At 36.4% G+C, this 15,664-nt stretch overlaps 1 protein-coding gene across 2 annotated transcripts in view; it reads left to right on the top strand.

The window, feature by feature from the left end:
- The window catches only part of tafa5a (TAFA chemokine like family member 5a), a 145,994-nt gene that overhangs the window by 113,239 nt on the left and 17,091 nt on the right, over positions 1-15,664 (top strand). For both annotated transcript variants that reach the window (XM_084111353.1, XM_084111352.1), the window contains exon 3: positions 10,854-10,981. In XM_084111353.1, the coding sequence (XP_083967479.1) occupies positions 10,854-10,981 (128 nt within the window). The remainder of the gene's footprint in view (positions 1-10,853; positions 10,982-15,664) is intronic.

The following is a 15,664-nucleotide window of genomic DNA, read 5'->3' as shown; positions in this document are numbered from 1 at the left end:
TCTGAGTCAATGAAATTAATTGTTTTTCAAACGAGTCATAAGCCGTTTCGTTGTGACGTCAAGACGAAACATTAGCATATTGCCCGCCCACTTATTGCGCACGCAGACACCAGGGAAAACTTGAATCTCAAAACTGCAGCTGATCCCTGTGGATACTGGATAGCATCATGTTGAGGAGAAGCTGTGCTCTACAATGTGAAGGTAAAGCCAGTTTTTTTTCACTGCCCAAGGACGAGCATGTGAAGAATCAGTGGTTAAAATTCATCTTTACCATGATGTCACAGCAGTATAATCCTAAACTTTTGCTGTGTTCCCATTATTTCACTGACGACTGCTTCTCAAATATCGGAGTTCAATGCAGGATTTGCAAACCGCTTGCTCTTGAAAGATGGTGTTCAAAAAACTTAGTTTTGAGTTTTATATTGTGTAGGTCTCCTGCTAACTGGCTAACTCACTTTATCATTGTCATTGTCTGTCATTCTCACTACTTTGAGGAAAGATTAAGCATGGAGCAAGATTTGTTTTACCAACGTTTATGTTACATCAGTCATTCACATCAGTCATTCACGTTAGAGCTCGGCTAATGTATACATTGCATACATGCACTCTTATTGATACAGTTTCCACGTGTTCACCGCAATATATTACAAAAATACTCTGTAAATAAATAAGTACAAGTAAAATAATCAGTTTGTTGATGGACATGCACTTGTTAATGCTGATGGTGAGGAATTACAGTTGCAACATCTCATAATGTACCTCAAATGAGTAGTGTATCACTGAGAAACGTCCTGCTCGAGTCATCCCTGCAATGGAGGTTCGGGTTGAATAACTAGTTCTTCCAGTGTTTCATCATCGGACTCACACTCGCATTGATATGGTAAAATCGACGTCATTGTTCGTTACTGTCTTTAGTTTACGGTGTAGGAAGCCTCAGGACAGTTGACGTTGTTATGGCAATGGGCGTTTTTGTTTTCGATTTGCGCGCTGTACGTGGTAAACCAATCACAACAGACTGAGCTGTCTGGCCAATCAGAGCAGAGTAGCTCACGGAAAGGCGGGATTTAGAGAGATTGATTCATCTGACGAGTCGTTTGAGAATCATTGAAAATGTGGAAAATGTGCAAATGTATATTATGAGGAAATTAAACAGTTTTTTTTTTTTTTACCTTTGATGCATGTAAACCCTATTAAACGCCTATTAAACGTGTGCACGAGAGAGCATGCACGAGCCTAGTTCTCCTCGTGCAGGCTCTGTTTACAAGTTGCTGTCGGCATGGCTCATACAAGCCTACTTTCCAAGCTAACTCAAAAACATTCATGCAAGACAAAATGTCAAATGCCCTTCCGTGTTTTATTTACTTATTATACTGATCGATTGAGTGAGGACTCAAGACATGATCTGCAATGGAGAAGTAGCTTGTTGCATTTGTGTAATAAATACTATGGTGAACACATTGGAATTATCAAAAATGAACACACAAGGTTTTAGAACATTTCAGCGTGATACCTTTTACCATTTGGTCATAAGGCTGCTTTAGACAATTTGAGATGTTTACAGTGTCTGCGCGGTGCGTGACTTGTGCCAGGGCTAGCATCGCTAATCATAGCTTACATTAACTTTTACTAGCAGTGATTTTATTTGGATTTCTCCAAATAGCATGCCAAACTTTACCTGTCGAGTAGAAACTTCGCGACTGAGGCATCAGTGGGAAGCCCAACCTGTGCTTTTAGCGCACGCCAGCATGTGAAATATTCTCCCAAAAACACTCTGGTCTTGTTTCTTTCTTCAGAGGCCTTTCTCTTCTTGTCATACAATTCGTAGACACTTTTTCTCTTGCGACCCTCAGACATTTTGAAAAAACCCGGTGAGAACGGCGAGCTTCAATGAATGGCTGAAACCGTAGCTCACCACACATACACCTGAAAGTGCGCATGCGCAGAAAGCGAAAACTACCTAGGGACGAGCACGTACGACGGCCTTACGTAAACATATCACCAGAATGATTGACAATTAGGAGGACCAATAGTCTTGATGATCCACCCGGAAAAAGAAAATCCTCCACAATACCTTTAAATAAGATCTCAGCAGTAGCAAATGAAAATAATCGAATCAATTCCCAACTAACAAAAAAATTATTGTCCGAGAAGCCGTTTCACTTGGCTAGTACATCACAATAGGGAAGAAAGACTATCGCAATTAAAGATATTAAGATATATTTGGAAAACAAGCCAAAAATATGAATTAAGGACATAACTTTTCACAGTGTGGCCTCACACTGGAGTCACTTTCCTTGCAGATACTATGGTTCGCACGGACAGACTTTTAAATGATTTCATTCCGCGTGGTCCGTGTAGGGGTTGACATTTCCACTGTTGGCTCGGAGCTACTCCTGCTGCAAGGGGGAAATGTCAGCACGCATCTGTGAGTCCATGATATCACTCAGGGTGAGGTTTGCAGATGCCGGGCTGCATGCACCGGTCCGCACGGGCCCACGGCGGAACCAAACAGACAGACAGTCTCGGCAAACAGCGTCGTGCCAAATGCGCCTGCCAATTAGGGCTCAGCCTGGCATTTACCAAACAGCAGTGAGAATAAATACACTGTGCCCTCCAATCAGAACAAGGGTCTGTAAAAAATAACCAATTTTATCCCACAAAAAAATTACTGTGGGTATGAAGAGAGATTATACAAGATATGCTGCATCTCCATTTGAGGTTTCAAATATATATATATATATTTATTTATTTTTGCAATTTATACAGAATAATATTTTGCATTGGATAGGAAGGATGGTATAGTTCACCTGCCAGACAATAAAATGAGTGAATAAATCTAATGTAGGGACCTGAGCAATAACTAGAGATCAGAATATCCAACCCAATCTCACGGCAATTCGTACGTAATTTACGAGGTGGCTAATTCATATGAATTCATACGACCTCGCTTGTACGAATTCGTAAGATTTTTGCTAAATCGTACATATTTTACGAGTTGCCCAATTCATATGAATTCGTACGAATGACCTACCGCTGACCCCACCCCTAAACCTACCAATCACTGTGGTTTAGACAAATTGTACGAATTCGTATGAATTGCTCGTGAGATAGTGTTGGAATATCAGAGACTTGCTGGTGGGCTCTTTTACTTGAGTCAGTGTGCAACCACCTGCAACAGCTAAATAACAGCATAGCAATCCAAAAAAAAAAAAAAAAAAAGCAAGCAAGACACTCAATTTTATTTCTTAGGATTTTCTTAGATTCACATTAGTTCACAACTACATTAGTGAACTAACAATGAAAAATACTTCTAAAGCATTTACTAATACTAATAACTTTTACTTAAAAATGACTAAAATCAAAAGTTGTATCTGTTTTATTAATGGATGTCAGCTAAATTTAAATAACAATAAACAGTTGAATTTTTATTAACCAATGTTTACAAAGATTAATAATTACTGTAACAAATGTATTGCTCATTGTTTATTCACGTTAATTAATGCATTAACTAATGGGACCTTATTGGTGTGCATTCACAAAAGCAATGTCATGCATGTGTTGGAGTTTAATATTTTGTAAATAAAATGGTAAATTATGCTTTTTATTGCACAAACAAAGCACTCATGTCGCTTCAGAAAATTGAGGTTAAACCACTTGAGTCACATGGATTTTTTTGATGTCGGAAACGCTTTACAATAAGGTTTCATTAGTTAAAGTTTCAGTAGCCTATGTAAGATTGACAGCTAGTGGTTTGAAATGGGTACTGCAGTTCAAAATATTGGACTTGACGCTCACGCGGGTTTCCAGATTGAGGACAAGCAACAGGAGTGAGCGCAACTGACAATTAACACAATTGACAGTCCTTACTAGTTACTTAGGAGATACGCACGTTGAGTTGATTTGTCCGTATTCTAATATGCTCACGTTCCCAGAGATTTTTAGATGGCTGCCGAGGCTTTTTTTGTTGGGTAGAATCTGCAATCTGACCTAGTTTGTTTGCTGGCTTCCATGGCTCCAATATGCTGTGTTTTCCACCAACTGGCAACCTGGGGTGTCAAAATACTATTGGGTAAATTGTAGTGGGCGATATCATACTGACCGAAACAAAAACAGACATTTCTACATGGAACACATTTCACATTTCAAAGTAAAATATTTCACATTTCAAAGTAAAATAACTGGCTGAAGCATTGTTTTTCAGAGAAACAAGTATGTGAACAGCATTTGCTTCATGTTTCCTAAATCTCTGCAAACATATTATGGTATTATTATGCTTTAGTACAGTCAAAAAAAGTTACATACAGCACCTTTAACATTAGTTAACTACATTAGTTAACACAAACTAATAATGAACTACACTTCTACAGCATTTATTAATCTTTGTTCATGTTCATTTCAACATTTACTAATACATTATTAAAATCAAATTTGTATTTGTTAATATTAGTTAATGCACAGTGAACTAACATGAACAGCTGTATTTTTATTAGCTAACGTTAGCAAAAATTAACAAATACAGTAACAAATGTATTGCTCGTGGTTAATTCATGTTAGTTACTATAGTAACTAATGCTAACAAATGAAACCTTATTGCAAAGTGTTACCATGATGTCTTTACTACCTTTATGGGGCTTGAGTTGTGTAGCTGTCAATGGAGCGACAGAAAGCTCTCAGATTTAATCAAAAATATCTTCTTTTGTGTTCCGAAGATGAACAGATGTTTTGGATTTGGAACGACATGAGGGTGAGTAACTAATGAGAGAATTTTTGGGTGAACTAACCCTTTAAAATCAACATGAATCAGTATTTATAATCCATTTTTATAATATTTGTATAACCCAAAATGTAGGGAAGGAGTTTTGTATATGGATTGTGAAAAGTAGTTTCAAGATGACAGATTTTTAAAGGCGTAGAAAAATAAATGGCATGATGGAATTGGTGTCCAAAAGATCCAGGTTTGCCTGGTTAGCTCATGGTAGTTGTCACGATGTCAAGAAGAAGAAATGAAAGTTCCAATGCAAACTTTTACTCACAATATAATTCAAACAGGTACATAGAAGACAGGCAGAAGATACACACACTTAATACAACAGAGATCAGACCATGAACAAGGTAACACACAGGGTTTAAATACAAAGGGAAACAGATCAGGAAAACGAGACACAGCTGACAAGACTAACGAGGAAACAGGTGTGACAGATGAACTAATGAGGGTTACTGTGGAAACAAAGGAGTGGCGGGAAAACAGAACAAAGGAAGACATGTGACTAATGAAAACAAGACTCAGACAGAACACAACTGTGACAGTAGTAGATACCATTACTATACCATCTGGACATAAGCTTTCATAATCAGCAATTATATTCTTCCCCCCAATGTATGAAATGTACAGTCTTCGCTTATGCCGGCTCATGGGTGTTCAGTTCTGCTGCTAAATTGTTTTAAGCCAGTCACCTGGGCTTAAATGTCATATGACTAATGACTCTAGAGCCATGGGAAAATGGAGAAAGATGCTCTTAACAGCCAAATCTTGTAGTACAACATCTTCTAGCAGAGGCTATCTGTGCTATGCTAACCAGTAAAAGTTGACCCCAAGGTTTGGACAAGGAAAAGAGAGATTAAGAGAAAAAGAAAGAAAAAGCAATGACCCACAAAGAGTGAAGTGAAGAGTGAACTGAATGGCATGCCATGTTGGAACACCTGTGCAAAAATAAAGACACACTAAATTTGCTTAAAAGGTCTTTGAGCTGTCATTACTGCGCAGCGGTGCTGCTGCGAATCTTAATGAGTGAAAGAGGACAGAATGGGCACCTGGCCAGGGACATGGAGAACATGCGCATGCCTGTCACCAGAGCAAGGCCGAGGGACCCGAGATTGGACCAGACCACTGGAGCATGGAGGCACTGTGTCTTTGAATAAAACTACAAACCTGATACAGGGGCTAACGCACTGTTATTAATTATTAACCAGAAATTAAGTTATGAATTAGAAAAGTGTCATTCCTAAAAGAAATGTCATAAATACAGCTCCATTTTATGAATTAATTTAGCATAAATTACATTTGAAAAGCCCTATATTGTCTATGGAAATCTATCACTGCATTTGCACTCTGTACTGATGGATATGATGTGACAGTTTTCATAAATATCCTTGCAAAGTTCCCAGAGGAAAACATTGCTTGTTTATAGCTCAGTTATTTTATAGCTTGGAGTTTTCATTTAAGTAGCAACATTTTCTCAAATGTTTCTCCTGATATTAGAGTTCATAGTAAGATCTTTGACTTTTGATTGTTATCCTGGCAAAATTAAAAATACGTGAAGTTGTGCACGTGCAAGACGAGCATTTGTGGTTAAAAAGTATATACTGTATATTATTTTATTTTTTTAGAAAATGATCGATTGTTTGGCTAGACCCTTATTCCTTGGCTGGGATCATGTAGAGCCCTTAGAAGCTGCATTGAAACTGCAATTTTGACTTTCAAACCGTTGGTTCTCGTTGAAGGCCACTATATGGAGAAAAATCCTGGAATGTTTTCCTCAAAAACCTTAATTTCTTTTCGACTGAAGAAAGAAAGACATGAACATCTTAGATGACATGGGTGAGTAAATTATCAGGAAATTTTAATTCTGAAGTTAGAATCCTTTAATCCTTTAAGCAGAAGTCTCTGAATATCTTCATTAATTCTCATTGCTCAGTCAGAACAATTGAGCTATTAAAGAAATGCCATGTTTGACTGTTTTTTCCTATGCATTAAAGCTTCATGCCATGAATCAAATTCCTAAACATCAGTCCTTTCAGATGGCAGCTATTCCAAGCTCATCCATTTACAAACTAATTGCTGACTAATTATTTTTACTGACTATTCTTAGATCAGATGGCTATACCTATATTGCACACATTTTAAAATGCAAAGATCTAGCTGAGCTCTTGCCCTCTTGTATATCTACTCTCTCCTGCCAGACCTTGCTTCTCTACAGCATTAGATAAGATTTATTACCCAGGGTTCCTGGCTGTTGACGTGAGTGTGATAAAGCATTTCAACAAGATGAGTGTCCCAGTGTGGGTGTAATGATGTTATACCTTCTCTTATCGCCTCCAGATGAACTGTGCGTCTAGCCCCATCCCAGAGGCAGATTACATCCAGGTTGTTTTTATTTTATAACGTCGAGTTGTCCTTGAATCCTTCTACTCACACCTGGAGAGTGGTTACACACCGACGGAAACTGTCTGGAAGTTCGAACGGCCCCTTGTGGAAGTTGTGACCCTGCTTGAAATTGATTAAAATGTTGCAATAGCTCAAATTAACTGGCAACAGTAGCATGTCAGTGATGTATGACATCAGATTATGAGCACTGTGATTACATGCACTGTAAAATGCGATGTTTCTTAAATGCGGTGCGGTCTGGGTGAGTTTGAGCAGGCATTTCCTTTCCTTTTATGTTCAGTTGGATTAACAATTGGTGCTAACAGGCAATCTCAATCAAATCGCCAGGCACCAAACTCCCTAGGAGGGCATATTACTGTATTAAATTGATCGTACTGTTCTCCGTTATTAATTTCCTCCCAAGTAATGTTGTAATTATGGCACTGACATCTAAGAACAGAGATTATGTTGCCTGCTGCTTTTTGTTTTGTTTTGTATTAAATAGTACACATTATGCAGCAAAATACTTTTTTTTTTAATAGTAGTATGTTACATTGCATGTTAATTTCAGTAAGTGGTGTTCGGTTTTCATCTAAGAAAATTTAAACAGTTATTTTGTATTTAAATTCAATGTTAGTCAAAGTTCTAGCTATGTTCGAGATGGACTATTAGCTAATAAAAAACTGCACAGAATACACTACATACTGCCTCTTGTTTAAATAATAGTAAGCGAAAGAGTGTGCATTATGCAACAATAACATTTTAATAAGCAGTATGCTTGTTTTTGTTTGTTTTTGGCACATGACCTATATTACACGTGAGTGGCATGCAGTTATTATCTCTTGTTGTTAGGGGTGTAACGATACCCTCATGTCACAATTCGAGACATATCACGATACTGAACTCACGATACAATATTATTACGATACTCCAAGACATAAAATGTTAACAAAAAATTAACTGTTGATTAAAATGCTAAATTTCATATTACATTGTGGGTGTAAATTAATAGGCTTGGGCGTGGTGCTGGAAACCCAATGCACAGAACAATAGTGACACCAGAATAAAAATATTCATGATTCTGAATCTGAAAATACAGAATTATTTTAGACGAATATGCTTGCAGTCTGTCACTGACTACATATATTTAAAATAATGTAGGCCACTTTTTACTGGTAACATCAGACATTTGGCATTATCAGGACCTAAAAATATTCCCCCATTGCATTAGTATACATTATATTGAACATTACAGTAGTTTAATGTAGTACTGACAGTAAAACTCTGTAAACTTGAATTTTTTCACGCACAGTAATTTTCATTTTGGGTGAACTATACACAATACATATTGTCACTATCCATGATACATATTGTTGCATTTTTGTATTGCGATATATTGTGTTTAAAGAAATATATATATATATATATATATATATATATATATATATATATATATATATAACCCGATAACCCGATATATATAGGGTTAGTTTGCTTGTAATTATGCATAATTTACTGTTAGTCTAACTATGTTGTGTTACAATAAAGTGTTACATAAAACACTTTTAAGTGCACTATATAACACTATAAAGTGTTAAAATGTCAGCCCCTCTAAAGACATCAAACCCAAACACTCAAAATGGCTGTCAGGCAAAGAGCACCTTAAATTCTTCTGATTGGCACACTGGACAAGGAGGTTTGAGCGCATTGCATTGTGGGATAAAGGCCAAGCTCAAAAATCTCAAGGCCCCATTTATTGTAATTGTATGGAAAAGAGTGACCTGTGCATTAATCAAAGTTTCTTCTTTTGTGATCCATGAAAATTCTGAAAAAGGAAGTCAGGCTTTAAATGGCATCATGCTTAATTTCTGAATCATAGTATGTGTTTTTGCCATGACTCATGCAAATTGCTTTTGTTTGCTGTTTTGGTTTCTTGTTAGTCTAATGTACTGTGTACATGTGTAAAATCATAATTCGGCTATTCATAGCAAGATTTGAGCATCACTGAAGCAAACGTTTTAAGCTGCTCAGCTGTCTTGATTACTGTCGCATTGAATTCCTCCATTAAACCTACAATTAGGCCTGATTGTGCCACCTTTTGTCTCCCCGTGGCATCTGAAATTTGCAAAAGAGTCTTCAGTGGCAAAAATGCAAATCAGCAGGTAATTATCCTGTGCTCTGATTACTCTAGTTCTCTTTTTGCCTCTAAATATTGCTCTCAGAAATGCATTATGGCAAGAGCCATATAAGAATAAATATTGTAAAACAAAATAGAACAATAGGAGTTTATGCAGCCTTGACAGATGTGATTTTTTCTTTCAGGAAATGGATCAGACATTTTGTGTTGTATGAAGATAACTGATGTTGATATCTGTAGTGGAGGGCAATTACATTTGTGTATGCACATAGTGTAATGTTATGATGTACTGCCAATCAAATGGAACAGAGGACAACAACTTGACTGAATGAATTATCTTCCATCTTTAACGTTGCAGAAAGAAAAAAAGAAAGATGTTTAGTATTATACAAGGGAAGAAATGAGCATATGTTCAAGCCCAGCTATTTTGAAGGAAGATCAAGATTTCCACATGTACACTAATACTTTTGCTAATACTCAAAATAAAGATAACATTTCTGAAATTGCAGTATAATTATTATAACTAATATATTATTTATTATTTCAGGATCTAAAAGATATCAGACATGACATTTCATATCCAACTATTTCATAAACATACTGTTTATTAATATATTTCCTGAAACTGTAACCTTACATGTTTTGCTTTGAAGCTAAATTAAATTATGTTTGGCCATTGTTATAGTTATGTTATGTAAACCTATTTGCATACATAACATACATTTTGAAGGGCATGTCAAGTTTGAAATATACATTTCTAAAGCAATGTCTGTATGATTGTATTGTCTAAATAAATAAATAAATAAGAGACAGTTCTGTATTGTCCTGTGAAACAGGAATGACTGTATCTCCCAAGGGACTAATGCTAATGCAGGTGTGTTATAGTGACCTACTTTTATATAAAAGTGATCATCCATGATGAACCTCAAATACATCTACTTGAGCAATCTGTGATGAACCTTTCTTTAAACTGATGACCATCCTTTTGAATTCAACTAATTTTCCCTTCTCATGCTCATGTAGCATAAGATGCTTCCATAGGGTGATGTCTCATTTTATTTCATCCACAACACTAGTTTAGTGTGTTACAGTAACCTCTTTTATACTTGACTAGCAGGGACAGCTCGGATGGGTTGAAAAGTGAAATCTTCTGACACAAGCTTGAAGCTAAATAACTAAAAGTTAATCAAAAGTGACGCATTCAGTCTGAAAGGTTCAGGTATTTTACTATATATTTGGTGTTGTGTGACTACCAACTGCTGTCAATGTGATTTATATTGGATATATGAAGTCAGTTAGCCCTTGGATTGACTTGACATGGATATGCTCCACTTTACTGTTATCATGCATAAAGTGCTTTTTCCAACCTAACAAACAGTATTTTGTTTTCTTGAAACTTGTGCTTGTGTTGTCTTTATTTCAAATAAATTACAGTGGGTTTCATATTTTGTCATCTAATACAAAGACGTTGATACATTGTCCAGAAGCTTTTGGGGGGGTGTATTATTGTTGTGTTTGTGCTTGACTTCCTGATCATATCATCTTAACCTTTTCTCTGGTCTTGATCCACAGCTCGTATTGTGAAGACCAGGCAGTGGTGTGACATGGTGCCCTGTCTAGAGGATGAAGGCTGTGACCTGTTAGTAAATAAATCAGGCTGGACTTGTACACAGCCCAGCGGCAGAGTGAAAACTACAACGGTGAGACTTACATATTCTCATAACCACTGCTCTTAAAGTGACATGAAACTATGTTCGCAACTCTCAATTCCATAATGTCACATACAGTATTTTAGAGTGAAATGGGATGTTCAGTGAGAGAGAGAGAGAAAAAATGGAGCAAGGCTTGATGTTATCCATTGGGATTTGATTAGGATGTGAAAAATGAGCTTTCATTCCAGAGTGGAAGTCAGCAGAAAAGAATAGTGTCTTGAGAGGCAGTGCATATTATATTTTAATGAAAGATTATAAATCCATTATGCATGTCTTAATAAAGACTAAATTATAATATTTATTTTTTACTTTATAATGTGTGCAGATGAATTACACATAATAGCACCATCTGCGTAGAAAAATGTATAGGGTCAGTTCTGATTTCATGTGAATGGGAGGTGTACTCAGAGAATTAGAGCATTCAACTACCAAACATTAAAAAATAGACCAAAAATTCATAAGCATTTGATTTTTTTATTTTTTATGATTTTATATAATCTTTTAAGTCACACGTTATTTTACAGTTCTGTATTCGCTTTAGTTATTAAAGGTACAGTTGGCAATTTCTCTGTAATATAACAGTACAATACTGGCAGCAGAGTTGCCAGCAATCTACTGTACTTCTAGGGTATCAATACTGTAAAATTAATTTACAGCCATTTATGGTAATGCATGCAGTATATTTCTGTGATTATTTCAATTTACAAACACTCATTTTGGCACACAACTCTAGGTCAAAAAGGAAACTTTAAAATAGGTTAGAAATTAAAATCACACAGGAAATTCCTACAGCAAAAACACAGGCAACAGTAATAGGCTAATAAAAAGGTGAACAGTATGTTACTGTTAGAATTTGGCCGTTTTTTACAGCATTTTTTTTTTTTTAGGTGATAACCCTTGTTTTTCTAGTGATATTGCTCTGACCTTCTCTCTTTTGTAATGTCTCTCAGCCATCTCTTTTTCTAAAGTCTTTCTTCAAAACTCCCTCTTGCTCACTCTTTTCTCCTCCCCCATCATACGCCCCCTACTGCTGATTGGCTACCACAAGTGTGCTATGGTGATCAGTCTGATCCACTTTCAACAGCATTTTTTTTTTTTTTTTTTTTCAGATAAATACATTAACATAGTGTAGTGTTTTGTTCTTCCCTCAGGTCTTTGCAGTCTTTCATTAAAAATGAGTGACTCTGAAACAACTTTACTTTTTTGAACACTTTCCCTCAAACCATTTGTCACATTGAACACTTTTAACCATCCAATTAATTCCCAACTCACAAAATCAAGGCTACCTAACATCTTATTTTTTAATAAACTGAATATTGTGTACAAGGGTCTAATGAAAAGAAAGGAGAAATTGTTTGTTCAGTTGGGCATAGGAATCATGTCATCATTGTGTGGTGAAATCCAAAATAAAGAGATGCGTGAATCAGAATGACTGATGAAATAGACTGTAATAAACACAAAGAGCGAGAACACTACACATTCACATCTACTTTAAAGCAGAACACTGAACTGAGGAAACAGAGGCCTTGAATACAGTGGGACAGGTAAGAAACAAGGAACAGGTATGCAAAAATCTAAAACCATGGTAACAAATAAAAAGACAGTAACAATGTAAACCATGACCTAGAAACTAAACAGAACATGACCATGAAACCTAACATGAACTGACCGTGACACATAGTAGATTTGAACTTTTAACATTTCAAATGTTTATTTTTATTTTATATCAAATCATTTGAGTGAATTATTCAATGACTCACCTATAACACACTCACTTGTCCCCAACTGATGGCATAGTGATGTAACCTGCAGGAAGGGTAATTGAACAAATCACTGAACGAATATAAACAAAATTTGAATGAAATTTAGTGAACAGTTTCAGAAGATTTACTGGTATGAATCAAAATCCCCAGCACTAGTCGCATTAAAAAAGTAAAATGAGCAGCAAATGTTGGTTCATGTTGACTTTAACTGTATCACTTGGATCTATATAGAGCTCTTCAGACTCTATCATAAGACATGTAGATCCGTTCTAAGCTGACTGCTGTCAACAAGAAGAACTCTGGGATGTTTACTAATGGTAATTAGATCACGCTTAGGGCTAATTATGTGAACAGATGGGTGATCACGGCAGGTATGTAGACGAGACGTAGAAGAAATAGGAGGAAATGAAAATGTGGTCGCACAACAACTCAGCTCCTCAGCAGCTCTTCAGCTTCAGGTCAAGAAGCAAACAGACTGGCTAAACCGACCGTCTGCTAGCTGTCTCACGTCACTGAGGTCAGATAAAGCACATCACATAGAGACTCTTTCACCTACATATCATCATATAGAGATTGTCTCTGTTCAAATTAGGACATACAAAAAACTCCTAAACCCATTTAAGGTTAAACATTTTATTGATGTTCAACAAATTAAAAACAGATATAATACGGATGAACAAATGATAAAGCTTGGGTTGCTGAATATTCGATCCCTTACTTCAAAATAACTTATTGTTAATTATAAAACGGTTAGTTCCAATCCTTGATTCTGATTGGTCAATAGCTGTGATTTATTCACGATAAAACACGGCTATGACCGCTTCACCCAACGGTTCTATTTATCACTGCGCCCTTAGCAACAAATTAGCAACCATACATATCAACATAAACATTAAAAAAAAACGTAAGAATTAAAAAGGCTAAAATGTTTAAAGTAAATTTCGATTTACTAGGTGGCATGACTATGGATGAGTGGTTTGAGGAACAATTTGGAGAGACTTCTACAAATATGAACCGTCATGCTGAAGTGCTGAAATGTAAAATTGATACATTTGAGAAGACTCGTAATGAAAAAAATACCGTGCAGCAAACCCAATGGGCAGTGAAATGCTTCGGTGACTGGTGTAGTGAAAAGGGTTGCAGCATTGATTTTAAACAAATCACCAAGACGGAACTCAACCCACTTCTCTGTGACTTCTATGGAACTGTCAGAAGCTCCAAAGGCGAAAAATATGGGATCAGTAGCTACTGTATGTAGCGTTACGTGCGGCTCTGAACAGATTCCTGAATGATCCACCTTTGAGTTTGTCCTGGTGTCTGATGAGAGACAGCGAATTCACCTCATCCAATAATGTTTTCGTTGGAGTCGTAAAGACAACGAGAAGAGAGGGTCGTGATAAAACGGAGCATCACACACCGATTTCTACTAAAGATTTCAGCACCATAAAACTGTCCGATGCGCTTAATCCCAACACACCTGAAGGACTCGTAAACAAAGTCTGGTTTGACGTGCAGTTACACTTGATTACAGATTATAACCTAGATGTGCTGTGTTTGACAGAAACCTGGCTAAAACCAGACAATTACATGACTTTAAATGAGTCCACCCCCCAAGATTACTGTTATAAACATGAGCCTCATCTGAAAGGCAAAGGGGGAGGTGTTGCTGTAATTTATAGTAATATCTTAAGAATAACTGAGAAGTCTTGTTTGGTACTTGTTTGGTGTTGGTGCCTAATGTAACACTATCTAGTGTAAATGATAAATCCCGTTTGAGATTTGTGCTGGCTACTGTCTACAGGCCACCAGGGCACCATACAGACTTTATCAAAGAATTTGCTGATTTTCTGTCAGAGTTTAGTACTGGCTGCAGATAAAGTCCTAATTGCTGGTGATTTTAATATACATGTTTATAACGAAAAAGATATATTGGGATTGGCATTTAAAGATATTCTGAACTGGAGTTAGACTGTCATGTAAATTGTAAATTGTCATGTTTTCCTTGGTAACGTTGCAGGACATACGAGGTAAAAAATTGTGACTATATGGAAAAGGGAATGATCAGGTTATATGGTACAATTCCGGTAATACCATGGAAATAAACAAGGCTTCATTTTACAGTACAGTTACACTTTACTTACCGAATAAATTGTCATGTTTTCCTTGGTAACGTTGCAGGACATACGAGGTAAAAAAGTGTGACTATATGGAAAAGGGAATGATCAGGTTATATGGTACAATTCCGGTAATACCATGGAAATAAACAAGGCTTAATTTTACAGTACAGTTGCACTTTACTTACTGAGTAAATTGTAAAAACATCTGCAAGAACATACCCAGTATTTAAGATGTGCCATGACATTAGGGAAAACTGTTCCTGCGGGGTAGTTACCAGGTAAGTGTAAGGTACATTATTTGATAAACCCTCTATAAATGGGTGTAGCAATGAACAACAACTATGTAAGACAAGGTAATTTATTGGAAACTACCATCTTAATTTCAAGATAGTAATAAATAAACATGGACAGTATCGGTATCGGACTCGTTCTGCAAAAAGTGGTATCGGGACATCCCTACCGGTAACAAGTACACAGTACTTTGTTGAGTTGATATTTAACAGTGGTGTTTTTTTTCCCCTGGTAGTTTCTCTGTAATTGCATACTAATCACCTTAAGTTACACACTAAAATACTATAATTTACCATATGCTTACCAGGTAAATACTTAGTAATTAGTTTGTAGTTTCTCTGCATTTACATACTTGTTACCTGTGGTAATTACCAATAACCAACTATAACTTACCATATATTTACCCGGTAAATACCTAGTAATTAGTTTGTAGTTTCTCTGCATTTACATACTTGCTACCTGTGGTAATTACCAATAACCAACTATAACTTGCCATATAT

The sequence above is a fragment of the Abramis brama genome (genome assembly GCF_963993115.1).
Source record: "Abramis brama genome assembly, chromosome: 4".
NCBI classification, from domain to species: Eukaryota; Metazoa; Chordata; class Actinopteri; order Cypriniformes; family Leuciscidae; genus Abramis; species Abramis brama.
Note: the sequence above shows the minus strand (reverse complement) of the source record. Positions and strands in the feature narration are given on the sequence as shown.